Source organism: Salvia miltiorrhiza, chromosome 3, assembly GCF_028751815.1.
Source record: "Salvia miltiorrhiza cultivar Shanhuang (shh) chromosome 3, IMPLAD_Smil_shh, whole genome shotgun sequence".
Classification (NCBI taxonomy): Eukaryota; Viridiplantae; Streptophyta; class Magnoliopsida; order Lamiales; family Lamiaceae; genus Salvia; species Salvia miltiorrhiza.
This window is the reverse complement of record NC_080389.1, coordinates 59,537,116-59,551,154: the sequence shown is the minus strand read 5'-3', so window position 1 is coordinate 59,551,154 and position 14,039 is coordinate 59,537,116. Positions and strand designations below refer to the sequence as shown.

The following is a 14,039-nucleotide window of genomic DNA, read 5'->3' as shown; positions in this document are numbered from 1 at the left end:
CGAATTGTTAAGATATTGATTCGAAAAAAGTTCGTCCGGGCTTGTTAGTATAAACATGTCAATTTTTTTTTTTTGATCGGGCAAAGTCATGTTAGATGTTACTAGTTAGTTCCCTCATCCACTCCAAGAACCACCTTATCTCTCCATTCACCAAAATCCACCTTATATCTCCCCAATCTCCAATTCACTCCCAAGAGGGATCGAACCCGGGTCACTTCACTTGATTGGTTAAAATTGAGCTTGATATTACTTGATTGGTTAACTCGTGATCAAGCTTAGTAACGATCTTGTAAAATAAATGTAAATATATAGTAAGTTAATGATCTCGTGAAATATATTTCGAGAATTTAATAGTTTATTTTAAGGGGACAATGAGTTTTTGAATTTTTTAATATAAACTCATTTACACTTAAGTTCAAGCTCAACATAATTATAAAAAGTTTGAAACTTAAGGTTGACTATACTTGATTCCACTCATGGCGATCTCTACAGCTTATATAGTCATTTTTTTTGTCAAACGAATAATTTTGATGTCTTCACATTGAAATGCGAAATGAGTTTGTTAGGTGTAATGAATTGGAAATGTTATGATACAAAGTGAAGGGTTTGGGCCTTTAATTTCAGAAGCCAAAGCCCAAGTATTTTAATGTTATGGGCGAAATAACCATTGTTCAAAATATGGAAAGACAACGGCATTCAAGCCCAAAATATAATATAATTTCTCTAGTCAATATTTCCCAAAACTCTTCTACTTCATCCTTTCACACTAAATATACATGTGAAGTTCAATCTACATAAGCCGAATGCACAAATGGTGCTGAAATATAGGTAATCGCCTCTGTTTCACGCAGGAAAAATGGAGTCACTTCCTAATAAACTGCTGCAGCTTTTAAGCACAAAATGACCTTTTGATCTGCAGGCAGTGTTTCTTGTTTACCAGTAGTCTCTGCAGGAGCAAGAGCCATGGCGGAAGTGATGGAATCTGTTGGTGTCTCTCAAGATGATTTCCCTATCCACCAACTTCGACACAAACTTGAACGCCGCGTGGCAATCGCCGCACACTCTGATGTTCTTCTTGATGGAGACGGGGGCTCCGTTTGGCGTGTTGAGGAGCGCAAACGCTAGAGCTAGCTTCTCGCTATGCAGCTGCAACCTCTCCTCCCTCTCCTGCTGGTCCGCGTACCAGAGCACGTGGCTCGTATCCGGGACATATCCGATTTTCTTGATCTCGTCTCTCAGCTTCTCCCACATCACACGAATCTCCGGTCCCTGCGGATGCGTGTCATCATTCGCCACAAACAGATGCACAGAATTCCCAATCTCCACCCAACTACAAGCCGGTTCCTTCTTGACACCACTCTCAGCCATCATCTTCCTCACTCTTGCAGCCTCGTTGTGTCTGCCATGAGAGGCGTAGATATTCGAGAGCAGCATGTGGGGACCGGATTCGTGGGGATCAAGCTCAAAGACGCGCTCAGCAGCATAGCCGCCTAGAAACATGTTCTTATGCACCCTACAAGCTCCAAGCAGAGCTTTCCAAACAGCTCCTGTAGGTTCAATAGGCATTCCCAATATAAACCTCTCTGCACGCTCGAGCTGGTTAGCGCGACCAAGAAGATCAACAATGGCCACATAATGTGTAATATCGGGTTCTAACTTATTCTTTTTCATCAGCTCAAAATAATGCAACCCTTTGTCAAGAAGCCCGGTGTGGCTGCAAGCATTGAGCACGCACAGGTAACTGATCTCATTCGGCTGCAACCCCACAGCGCGCATTTCTTCAAATAGATCAATGGCTTCCTGGCCATGTCCGTGCTGCGCATAGGCAGTTAGCATTGAGTTCCACGAAACAACATCCTTCTTCACCAACCGATCAAAGACCTTCTTTGCATCCTGAATGCTCCCTGCCTTACCGTACATATCAAGAAGCGTGTTGCCAACAAAAGCAATGAGCTGCACTCCCATCTTTATCAAATCCGAATGCACCCATTTGGCCTGCTCCATAGCTCCATCACTCGCGCAGGCAGCAAAGATGCTCGAGTATGTGAAATGAGTCGGTCTGAAACCTTCTCTTTTCATCTCCGAGAATAGCTTCATAGAATTGTGCCCCTCTCCGCCCCTCGCATACGCTGCAATCAGAGCATTCCAAGAAACTTCATTCCTAATCTTGAGCCCATCAAAGAGGATATTCGCTTCCGCCATTTTATTACACCTTGCATACATATCCACCAATGCACTACCAACATAGACATTATCCTCGTACCCGAATTTGATACAAGCGCCATGAATCCCCCTTCCCATTGAATGACTCTGCATACCACCGGCCGACTTCAGAGCGCTCCCAAAAGTATACTCATTAGGGCGGAAGCCCATCTTCACCATCTCCACATACAATCTCAACGCCTCCTCGAACTCTCTAGTCTGCGAATAGCCAGTGATCATCATAGTATAAGAAACCATATCCCGTTCAGTCATTTCATCAAACACTTTATGGGCCATCTCCATATCACAGCATTTTGCGAACATGTTCACAGCACTGTTCTGCAAAACAACGTAGTGACTAAAGCTCGATGTCACGAAATGAGCGTGAGCCATTCGCCCCTCTTTCAGCTTCCGCTGATCAGTGCACTTCTTGAAGAGATCAACGTACAATCTCGCGTCGGGCTGGAGTGCGCGGCGATCAATGAGGTCTAGGACAAGGAGATTACCATTTGGGGTTTTCTTGAGGAGGTCCTTATCATCGATTACACCATTGAATTGGCCTGAATCACTAGTTTCTACCGTTTCTGAGCATTGAAGTGAGCCTAAGGAGTGGGAATTGCGAGAGGAGAAAGATACGAGTGATTTGAAACGTTGGAAATATGATGTTGAGCGGAAGATAGGCATTTGTGCGGCTCCTTTCATGTCATGAGCGCTGCTTCATGCAATCTGATGACTGAAAACGACCAAACCCGAGGCTGATGACACAGTTGCGATTGTTGGAGACTTGGTTCCACAAAACCTTTTTGGGACAAAATCTAACTTCCTATTTTCGAATTAGAAAGCAAAAGGAACAAAAAAATTGGTACGTATTATTAAGTGAAAAAGAGAAAGAGGAAAATCAAAATGGAGGAGATGAAAAAGAATTAAATTAAAAAACCAGAAAATAAAATAAAAGAGAAGCAAATAAAATCTGGTTCCATCCGGTCCGATCAACTGGCATCACATGCCAATATGCCATGAAAGCTGCTAGCCCAGTCTGAATTCGGGCCGAACAAATGGGCTAGCCCAGTCTGCCCGGTCCGACCCGATCTTATTTTCCTGCAGTCGACCCGGCCCTTTTGACAATGGTGAGTAGTGACTAGTGAGTACAGAGTATCCAATGCTGCACAAGTCTCTGGAGTCGTTTTGTAGCTGAAGTTGACAGTTGCTAATTCTTTGAACTCCTCTGTATCTGCTAATCATCCACAATCTCTCTCTCGCTCTCTCTAAATTGTGTGAATTAACAAACCAAATTGAAGTCCTCCATTTGCACAATATGGCAGCTTACGCTGCTCTCGTTTCACTTGCACGCACAACAGAACTGCTGCTGAATTCTGATAAATATTCCATTCCTGTTGATGAAAAAGCACAAATTACATCTATCCGCGAGTACGCGATGTTCCTCATATCATCCCTTGAAGATTTTCCAGAGAGATCCAGCCGTCTGGAAGGGAAAATCAAGGATATAGCTAATCAAACCGAAGTTCTCATCGAATATTTTATGTGGAAGCAAATTCGGTTGAACTGGTGTAGTGTTCAGAATCTATCAAGATCTGAGTTTGACGAGCTGCTGACAAAATCACGAGAAGAGATTGGTTTAATTGTTAGCCAGACCATGGATGGACAATTCGTGGGTGATTCATCTGCTACGATTTCACCAGCAAGACTCGCACCGACGAACAACAATGATGTGGTAATTGGTTTAGGTGCTGACCTAATTACAATTAAGGATCGACTTTGTGGAGCGTCATCAAAGCTTCAAGTCATACCCATTACAGGAATGGGCGGGATAGGTAAAACCACTCTAGCTCGAAATGCTTATGATGATTCATCAATAGTTGGGTACTTTCATATTCGTGCTTGGGTCACAGTGTCACAACATTATAGTGCACATAGAATTCTTTCAACTCTCTTAGATTCGATGACTTTGTTTCTGAAAGAGCAAGTGTTAGGAGAAGAGATTGATGAAACTGTAATGGCAGAAAAAGTGTACAAATGCTTAAAGGGAAGGAGGTATCTCGTTGTGATGGATGATGTTTGGAGCACAGAGGTTTTGGATGATGTAAGGAAACTATTCCCAGATGATGGTAATGGAAGTCGAATCATGTTAACCACAAGACTATCAAATGTAGGTCTTTATGCTGACTCTTCTGGCCCTCTTCATCAAATGCGATTCATGGATAATAATCAAAGTTGGGATCTACTTAAGCAGAAGGTGTTCATGTCTGGCCAAGATTGTCCTTCAGAATTGGAAGACATAGGGAAAATGATTGCACGATGCTGTGGAGGACTGCCTCTAGCGGTTGTCCTTGTTGGAGGCATCTTGTCTGCAGGTAAGATGACTCAAGCTTCGTGGAAGGAAGTTGCACAAAATATTGCTTCAATTGTTGATGAGCAGTTAGAGAAGTTATTATCTTTGTGTTACAAACACTTGCCTCAACATTTGAGGCCATGCTTTCTATTAATTGGAGGCTTTTCAGAAGATTACGAGATTCAGGTGTCGAGGCTCATCAAATTATGGGTAGCTGAGGGCTTTCTGAAATGTGGAAATAGATATAAAAGCTTTGAAGATGAGGCAGAAGAGTATTTGGAGGATCTTGTTAGGAGAAATCTTGTTTTGGTCGCTGAAAGGAAAGCCAGTGGGAAAATCAAAAGATGCAAGCTCCATGATCTGGTACGAGACTTGTGTGTAAGAAAATCCAATGATGTTAATGAGAAGTATACTACAGCATTCATTAAAGATTTCCGCTACATCAATCATATTGATCATTATCCAAAAGAAACTTGGCTTCCAACCTTCCTTGCAATGTTAAGCCAAAGGGTTGCAACTTCCCTACAGCCAGACTTAGTAGGGAACTTCAGATTGCTGAGGATATTGGATGTGATAAATGATTCTGACAGATTGCTGCCTTCTCAAGTGTTTGAGCTATTTCATTTGAGGTATTTTGCTTTAGCATATTATGTCAAGATTCCTCCATCCATATCAAACCTTGAGAATCTTCAGACTTTAATCATTTGTCCTTGGAGAAAATATGGGAGGTACCCTGCACATTTTTCATCCTTGCCATTGGAAATTTGGAGTATGCCACAGTTAAGGCATCTTGTCTTCTCCTACTCTTATATTTTACCTGATCCTAAAGACTGTTCAACTCCTCCTCTAGAAAACTTGCAAACACTTTCGGGTGTATCAAGTCTTGTATGTAGTAGAAGGGTCATGAAACTTCTTCCAAATCTCAAAAAGTTGGGAATTATTTACTCTAGGAATGAAGATTACAACGTCTACAATCTTATACATCTGCATCAGCTTGAAAAGTTGAAAATAACTAGATGCAGGGATTCTTCTTGGCTAAGGAAAAATCCTATATTTCCTTTGTCACTGAAAAAATTAACCTTATATGGCGGGGAGTTTCCTTGGAAAGATATGGCAGTTGTTGGTGCTTTGCCTAATCTTGAAGTGCTTAAGCTCAGATTTTTAGTTTATGATGGTGACACATGGGAAACGACTAATGGAGGGTTTCTTCAGCTGAAATTTTTGCTAATTGAAGAATCAAATCTCCAGTATTGGATAACTGAAACCAACCACTTCCCTAGACTCAAGAGTCTAAGGCTTCATTATTGTTGGGATCTGAGCCGGATTCCAGATGGTATTGGAGAAATTCCAACACTTGAACTGATTGAGGTGGATGATGTGAACAAATCTCTAGTGGATTCGGCCAAACAAATACTAGAGGATCAGCTGGAATACTACGGAAACAATGCCCTCCAAGTTCATTGCATTCGTGTTTAGGAGGTTAGAGGCTAAGATTTAATTTCAAGTCATTTTTCTTTGAAGCAGAATATGTTTGTTTCAAGTCTTCATTTACTGCATAAAACATATATGAACTGCTAGCTTTTGAACTGTAATAGTATAATAACCTAGTGTATCTGCATTCATACTACTCATGGATATTTATTACTTTTGTTCTAAGTTTTATTCTAACTACTCTAGAACATGTGACCAGGAGAAGGAATCTGAGCTTTCTTGGTGGCTATTCACCAGGCCTCTCCGCCTACCTTAAAAGACCACTTGTCCTGGAAAACAAAGAGACAATCGAAAAAGAAAAAGCTGTTTAGAGCAAGCCAAATCTGATAGTTATGATCTGCAACAGCTGACAATAACTAGAACCTGGAGTTCGTCCTAGATAACTCACAAGTCCATGGGTTCACTTCTTCAGAAGAATGAACTCAGACTTGGAAAGGAAACTACAATATCAATATGTAGGTTCTTTTTTGTTTTTGGCATTTCCATTGTTATAATCATTGAATTTCGTTGCTTTGAATATATTCTCATATCCATAGTCTAGCAGAATGAGCAAGACAAAAAGCAGATATCCTTTCTGAGCTTTTGTCTCTTTCTAAAGAGAGCTTGTTTAAATTTGATTATTTGCTTTATTGTTTATACTTTGTTGTTTTCTGCTTCTTTATTGCTGGCATTGTTTATCTTCACCAGGTCGGCTCTGTTCTTGGCACCATTGTGTAATTTTATTTGCTTTCATTGGAAGATGATGCATATTATCTCTTAGAAGCCTTTTATGACCTTCTCCTTTCCTAGATTTTGTATACAAGGAGGCTGATATATGTTTGAATATCTCTCCCAAACAGATATTCGTTATTGATTCTGGTGCATGGTGCACTAACTGCTCTTCTGCTACCAAACACTCTGCAGGAGAAGTGGAGTAAGGAATCTGGTAATGTCTCTCAACGTAATTTCACCGTCTGTGCATGGAAGTTTGTTACTTTTTATTATCTGAGATACTATCCTAATCACTTTACAATGCATTATTATCCTTTATTTTATGCTATAGTCTTGCTCTTCTACCTAATCTCACTCTTTATTTATTACTATAGTCTTGCTCTTCTACATAATCTCACTCTTTGTTTGTTAAGTTTTCAACGATTAACAGATATCTTGCTCTGAAATGTTCTTTGTGTATTCCATCAGCCATATCTAATCTTGTGAATCTTCAGACCTTGATCATTCATCCAAACTTCAATCAATATATAAGAACTTACAAATATGCACCTCATTTCTGTTTGCCATTGGAAATTTGGAGTATGCCCCAATTAAGACATCTTCTCCATATGGTTCGTATCTTCCTCTACAAAATCTTCAAACTCTTTCACCCTTAAATAATCTTGTTTGGAATTTAAGATTTGTGCATATGATTCCAAATGTCAAAAGATTAGAACTTGTTTATAGGATCGATCAAGAGTATCACCTCCACCATCTCAAGTATATGCTTCAACTTGAAAAGTTGCAAGTAAATGGGTATTTTGATTTTTGTTGGCGGGGGCAAAATCCTAGTTTCCCTACAACACTGAAAAAGTTAATTTTGGTGGGTGGTGGATTTCCTTGGGAAGATATGTCAATTATTGGTTCATTGTCTAACCTACAAGTGCTTAAATTACGAGATGAGGCTTGCCAATGTTTCGTGAATTATTGGATGAAGTTATGTTGAACAGGGCTGTCGAATGTTCTTTTTTGAATCCATGTAGAAGGGAGTGATCCTTAAATCTTTTACACTATTTACTTTAAGTACACTGCTATTTCTTATGAGTGTGATTTAGGTAGCTTTGTGACTTGTAATATTTCAATTACAAGGGTGTCCATTTTCCTAACATGCATAAACTTGTTTAATACTATTAGCTTTTGTCACAGGAGCCATTTTGTCATCTCCTCACAATAAGAGATGCCATGTTTGCATCTCTAAGAATTATTTTCTTTGATAGTATCGATTTCTTTTTTCCCATTTTGTCATCTCCTCCAAGAATTATTTTCTTTGCATTAATTTTTATAATGGATGCATTAGATTTGATGGTTCTCACGTTTTCATAAATAATATAATTCTTTCTAAAACCACACTATATATATATATATATATATATATATATATATATAGGAAGAGGTTAGGGGGTCTCATTGGAGCGGCCCCCTAACTAAAATTAGTTAGATCTAGGGCACCATCCGGTGCGTTTATTTTATCAATCCTATGGCTGATATTGTATCTGGAGGGTGATTTTTTTTCGCAGGGTTCGAATCCTGGAGGGAGCAGAATATTTTAAATTTTGTTATTCATCAGTATATATTGCATTGTTCATCAGTATATACGGCCTTGTTCATCAGTATATATGTCTTATTCATTACGAATTTTTTAAATTTTATTTTTCATCAGTATATACATCTTGTTCATTAGATATACGTTTTGTTCATTAATATTATATGTCTTATTCATTGTCCTAGTGTTTCACGAAAAATATGGGGTCTCACTGGAGCGCGCCCCTATATATATATATATATATATATATATATATATATATATATATATATATATAGGGTATGGTTATAATGAGAACCTCACTTATCGTGAGAACATAAGAACCATTAAAATCAATGCATCTGCTATATAAATTAATGCATTCGCTATTAAATTTAATGCATCCGAAAATAATAAAAATTTTGCTCCCTTCAGGATTCGAACCCAGGATCTGCATTCATCCACCAAGATGATGCATCCACCGTAGATCTTGATGATCGAATGGCTTAAAATGGTTCTCCGTTCTAATTTTATTTAGTGGTTCTTATTTGAACCTCTCCCTATATATATATATATATATATATATATATATATATATAGGGCCGCTCCAATGAGACCCCCTAATTTTAGTGAGATCTAGGGCACGATCTGGTGCGTTTATTTTATCAATCCTATGGCTGATATTGTATTTGGAGAGTGATTTTTTTTCGCAGGGTTCGAATCCTGGAAGGAGCAGAATATTTTAAATTTTGTTATTTATCAGTATATACTGCATTGTTCATCAGTATATACGGCCCTGTTCATCAGTATATATGTCTTATTCATTACGAATTTTTTAAATTTTATTTTTCATCAGTATGTACATCTTGTTCATTAGATATACGTTTTGTTCATTAGTATTATATGTCTTATTCATTGTACTCATGTTACACGAAAAATAGGGGGTCTCACTGGAGCGCGCCCATATATATATATATATATATATATATATATATATATATATATATATATAGGGAATGACTACCGTGAGAACACCTCTTAAAATAAGAAATAAGAATAATTTTGAATGTATGAATTTTATGTAGTTTACGTATGAATTCGTTGTATAAAGGTATGAATTGTGAAAAATAATTTTTGCTATCTTTGAGATTCGAACTCAGGACCATTAATTCATCCAACAAGATGATGAATCAATTGTGGATCTTGATGATCTAAGGGCTGAAAATGAATTTTATTTTATATATTAAGAAGTGTACTTATTTTAGCTCTCCTCTATATATATTGAAAATGTTTAGGCTGTAAACAATTCTTGGAGTATAAAATATGAATTTAATTGTTCGTGATGTGTGTCTTTTAGTTGTTTATATGTTTAAATTATTTTTTATTTTAATAAAATTTAATATACACAATTAAGTGACTTTTGATGCAGAAATTGAAGAGTTCAATATCGATGTAGTTGATGGGATGAAAGAAAAAAGTGAAGATTTTTTGATGCAATTGTTGAGAAAGCAAGAGTACAAGGATAGAAGTTTTAAAACATTAGGATTTATTTATTCTTATTTTGTTAGAGGGTAATTCTATTCATAGCCCCCGTTTTACTCCCTATAGCCCCCAGTCAAAAATAATGAAAAATATATTAATAAATTTACTACTCTACCCTTATAGCCCCAAATTAAAATTCTATTAAATCAATCCCTACCATCATAACCTATTAAAATTATATTAAATCAAATTTCTGAATCCTGATGGTTACTGGAGTGCCACAATCTCTGAGAAAAAGAATTGGAGGAAGACGACGACATACTGGAGAATGTCGTTTGATGGTGCTCGGAAACGACCTCCTCTACACAAAATCATCAACGCAGTCGCCATCTTTGTCGACATTGTTAATTACAGTAGCCATTGCCAACTTTCTCTTTACACTATTGTCTGAAATTTTGTGGGGTTCTTGGATTGGGGCGGCGTAATTGGGCTTGACGGATTTGGCGAAAAGCGATTTGAGGTAAGCTTTGATTTTGCGAGCGAGAATGGAGTGCTTGAGCCTGCCACTTGCCTTCGTTGTTGAAACGCACCACCGGGAACACCATGCTCTGGTGCCGCTTGTCGCCGTCCGTCATCGTCGGCCACTGCTGTCCACTGATTCACTAATTTGTAATCCCTCTTCCCCTAGTTTCCTATTTACCAGCAATGACCCAAAAGGAAATAATAGGAGAAGAAAATTCCAATTTTCGTACTTCAATTTTAATTCATTTTTCTCTTATAATGAAAATTATGACACGCTTTAGAAGTAGTTAATTCTTACCTTACCCTACTGCATGTTCTTGGGTGAGGCGATTTTGATGGTGGAGTGGTGGTTGATGAAGGTGTTGAGATTGTTGGATCATTAGAAGTAGAAGTTGTTGGGGGTGAGGTTGCAACAACTTCGGCAAAATTTCGATGGAGAAACAACAATGAAAGTGGTAGCAGCGGCGGTGAATGACGTGGGGGCTATGGTGATAGTATTATTTTAATAAATTTAATTTGAGATTATGAGGATAGAATAGTAAATTTATTAAATATTTTTATTATTTTATTATATAAGGGGCTATGGTGAGTAAAATTGAGGCTACGTTGAATCACCCTTTGTTAGATTAATAAGAGTTTTAAGCCCATTAAGGGCCGTGGGCCATAAAACTTTGATTAGATTTAGAACTTTAATTTAGCCATAAATGAGGGAAGAGGTGTGCAGTAGAGATTAGGGCCTAGGGGCTTGGACGGCATTGGGAGTGAGGCGGCCACATTAAGAGGAAGTTTACTTTATATGATTGATAAAGATAAAATGGATGATTGAGTATTTTTATCTTTAATATTAGGATTATTCTAATTTTATTTTTTTAATGAGATAAAAATCAAATAAAACTAATTTGGAGGATAAAAATAATCAAGAACCTTAAAATCTCCCAAAATTGCGATCCATGAAAGTAAACAAGAGATTAATCTTACTATTTTTATCAATCGAAACTTATCCATAAAAGTAAATGCCCCTAAAAGCTTTGACTTTACTCGTCACTTATGCATTGAGACTCGGCGGCGGAAATAAGGAGATTGGCGGCTGGGAGGAGAATTTTACATGGCCAATTCATCTTTCTAGACTCTAGAGTTTGGATTTTCGTTTTAATTACAATTGCTGTAATTTGGATTCACGTATATTTGGTAATATTACTTTTATTTATATAATTCAGTTTGCTAGATAATGCTTATTCTCATCCAATCAAAAAAATTAACTACTCATGCTATTGAAAAGAAAAACATAAGCATTATCTAAAATCATATATAACCGGGTTTGGGTCATGGAATTGGGCAGGGTACAACCCGAGTGTATGGTACACCCGAGTATACACAAGATTTTGCGATTTACTTTAACTACACTGCTATTTGTTATGAGTATGATTTAGTGACGTGTAATATTTCAATTACAAGGTTGTCTATTTTCCTAACATAAAGTTGTTTAATAGATGCAATGTTTGCATATCTAAGAATTATTTTCTTTGATAGTATCGATTTCTTTTTTTCCATTTTGTCATCTCCTCACTCTCGCTCGAGCTATTTACAATGATCCATCTATCGTGGGGCATTTTGATAAATGGATGATTCTCAAAGTTATTCTCCATCACGATTAACGATTCCATATAATAAATCATATCCAAATATTAATTTTTTTTATATATTTTTTATTTCTAAATTACTCCCTCCGTCCACTAATTCAAGGCCTTCTTTCCTTTTTGGGACGTCCACCAACTCAAGGCCTATCCATTTTTAGTAAGTTTTTATTTATATTTAATTGGTGGGTCCCAAAACAATACACTTTTTCTCCACTCAACTAATAAACAATACATTAATTGTGGGTCCCTTTCTCCACTCAACTAATAAAAATACACTTTTTCTTAAAACCCGTGTTTTGCTCCTTAGGTCATGAATTAGTGGACGGAGGGAGTATAACGTAAAATGATATTCCGTCGAAACTCGACTAATTAAAGTACTAGTTAAAATTAATTAGACAGTGGTACACATAAAGTTATTAGGTGGCATGCGAGATTCATAACTCGCCTTATTTATCAATCATAATGATATATAATGAGAAAGACAAGGTGGCGGCGGCGGTGTTAATTGGGCACTCGGCGGCGGCTGCACTCAACATCTTTGAAGAAGTTAAGGAGCAAGTCCATGAACACGGTGGGTTCCGGCGCTTCATCACTCCTTTTTTCGTACTCCACGCTGTATCTAATCACATTGTCTTCTTTATCTCCATCGCTCTCTACGTCGCATATAAATTTGAATTCACTGTATAATTTCAAAGCATCTCCTTCAATCACCTTGGTGCGTTATCGATTTCTTCTTCATATCGATCGCTTCGACTATCTCTTTCGAAACGCTCTTTGCTCCACCTGTTCATATTCTCATTCTCAAAAAAAATACTATAGCGCTATGGTATTATTTTATGCGTAAAAAACATAGTCATATATAGGAAAAGCATAATTCCGTTGGATAATCAACGTTCATCAGTCAAGATCTATCGACTAAATTGATTTCTAATTAACAGAATATATATATAATTAAGGGAACTGATAATGTTTAATGAATAATTATACATACCAAACATGTATGTCCATAAAATGATGGAACCAACAGTGCCCCAAGAGCCAGCCAAGAGATCAACAGAGTGAATCATTTGAGTGATTTCTGAGAGTTGATGGGGGAAAAGGAATAGGTGAAACAAATCTCCTTCCCATTTGATGCTTGTTTGTGATACAAGCTTACCCATCTCTCAATCTGCTACTAGTTACTACTCACCCCTCACCTTCACAGGTGAACCAACAGCAGTCGAGCTTTGGTGCCCATCAAAACCAGGCTTCGATTTTCAGCCAAAAACTGAAAGAAGGCTTCGATTTTCAATCAAAAACAAAAAAAAAAGCTTCGATTTTCAACCAAAAACCAAACCATACTTCGCATCATCGCATCACCTTCATCACCAGAACCAGGCTTCGATTTTCAGCCAAATACCAAACAATGAAAGAGACAAACCAATTGATACTCCTTCACCCACCCCCAAATCGCGGACCCAGGCCTCAATAGGGCGGAAACTCGAAAGGGTCGTGGCAAGAATTGCCGGTGTACCGAAGGAGGCGGCGGCGCCGTGCCTGGAATTTCTGCAATTGACTTCGATCGCAGCCCTAGCCCCCAAAATCGCGCGGTGAGAAGAAAGGGGCGAGAAGCGGCATTGGCCAAAGGGGCGAGAGGCAGCGGCGGCCAAAGGGGCGAGAAGCGGCGTCGGCCGGAAGGGCGAGAAGCGACGGTGGCGAGAGGGAGAGCAGAGGGGGGAGAGCAGAGGCCAGGGAGAGGGAGGTCGGGGGCGGCGACCGACGGGCGAGGGAGAGAGAGCAGAGGCCAGGGAGAGGGAGGTCGGGGGCGGCGACCGACGCCGGCGTTGGTGTCGTCCGCTTCTCGCCGGAGAAGAAGAGAGAAGGGCGGGGGAGGGGCTGTGTGGGGGGGGGGGGGGAGTTTGCTGTGCCACGTTGAAGTAGAGAGAGAAGATGAATGTGTGTGTTTTGTGTGTGTGTTTGTTAAGTTAATGAGGGTTTAAGTTTAATTAGAAATTTAATTAAATTGATTAATTTAACTTAATTAAATACTAAATATTTTCATTTTAGGAAAGTGGTCACTTTTAGTGGGACAAATCAAAATGAA

General features: G+C 38.5%; 2 protein-coding genes and 1 long non-coding RNA gene across 6 annotated transcripts; 1 reads left to right on the top strand and 2 right to left on the bottom strand.

Annotated features, from left to right (window-relative positions):
- Positions 1–588: 588 nt before the first annotated feature.
- LOC131014891 (pentatricopeptide repeat-containing protein At3g24000, mitochondrial) lies at positions 589–3,189 on the bottom strand. Its single transcript, XM_057943035.1, has 2 exons — positions 810–3,189; positions 589–766 (listed from the first exon to the last, which is right to left on the bottom strand). Exon 1 carries the CDS (start codon positions 2,902–2,904, stop codon positions 934–936), a length of 1,971 nt encoding a protein of 656 aa, XP_057799018.1. The 5' UTR covers positions 2,905–3,189; the 3' UTR covers positions 589–766; positions 810–933.
- On the top strand, positions 3,177–11,411 carry LOC131014883 (putative late blight resistance protein homolog R1A-10). 4 transcript variants are annotated; one of them, XR_009098367.1, is made up of 4 exons: positions 3,363–6,031; positions 6,243–6,498; positions 6,883–6,968; positions 9,745–11,411. XR_009098367.1 is itself a non-coding variant. In XM_057943024.1 (2 exons), the coding sequence occupies exon 1, from the start codon at positions 3,518–3,520 to the stop codon at positions 6,026–6,028; it is 2,511 nt and encodes an 836-aa protein (XP_057799007.1). In that variant the 5' UTR covers positions 3,177–3,517; the 3' UTR covers positions 6,029–6,031; positions 6,243–7,103. The 4 variants fall into 4 exon arrangements, 1 of the variants encoding a protein (XP_057799007.1); XR_009098368.1 differs by lacking the exon at positions 9,745–11,411 and having other exon boundaries at positions 3,363–4,034; positions 4,224–6,031; positions 6,883–7,103; XR_009098366.1 differs by lacking the exon at positions 9,745–11,411 and having other exon boundaries at positions 3,177–6,031; positions 6,883–7,103.
- Positions 11,412–12,317: 906 nt separating this feature from the next.
- Positions 12,318–13,833, bottom strand: LOC131014960 (uncharacterized). The gene is made up of 2 exons (XR_009098387.1): positions 12,948–13,833; positions 12,318–12,739 (listed from the first exon to the last, which is right to left on the bottom strand). It is a non-coding gene; the product is annotated as an uncharacterized LOC131014960 (long non-coding RNA).
- Between the last annotated feature and the right edge of the window lie 206 nt (positions 13,834–14,039).

Coding starts and splice junctions, on each gene's coding strand:
- LOC131014891 (XM_057943035.1), bottom strand. CDS start 2,904: ATGAAAGGAGCCGCACAAATGCCTATCTTCCGCTCAACATCATATTTC.
- LOC131014883 (XM_057943024.1), top strand. CDS start 3,518: ATGGCAGCTTACGCTGCTCTCGTTTCACTTGCACGCACAACAGAACTG.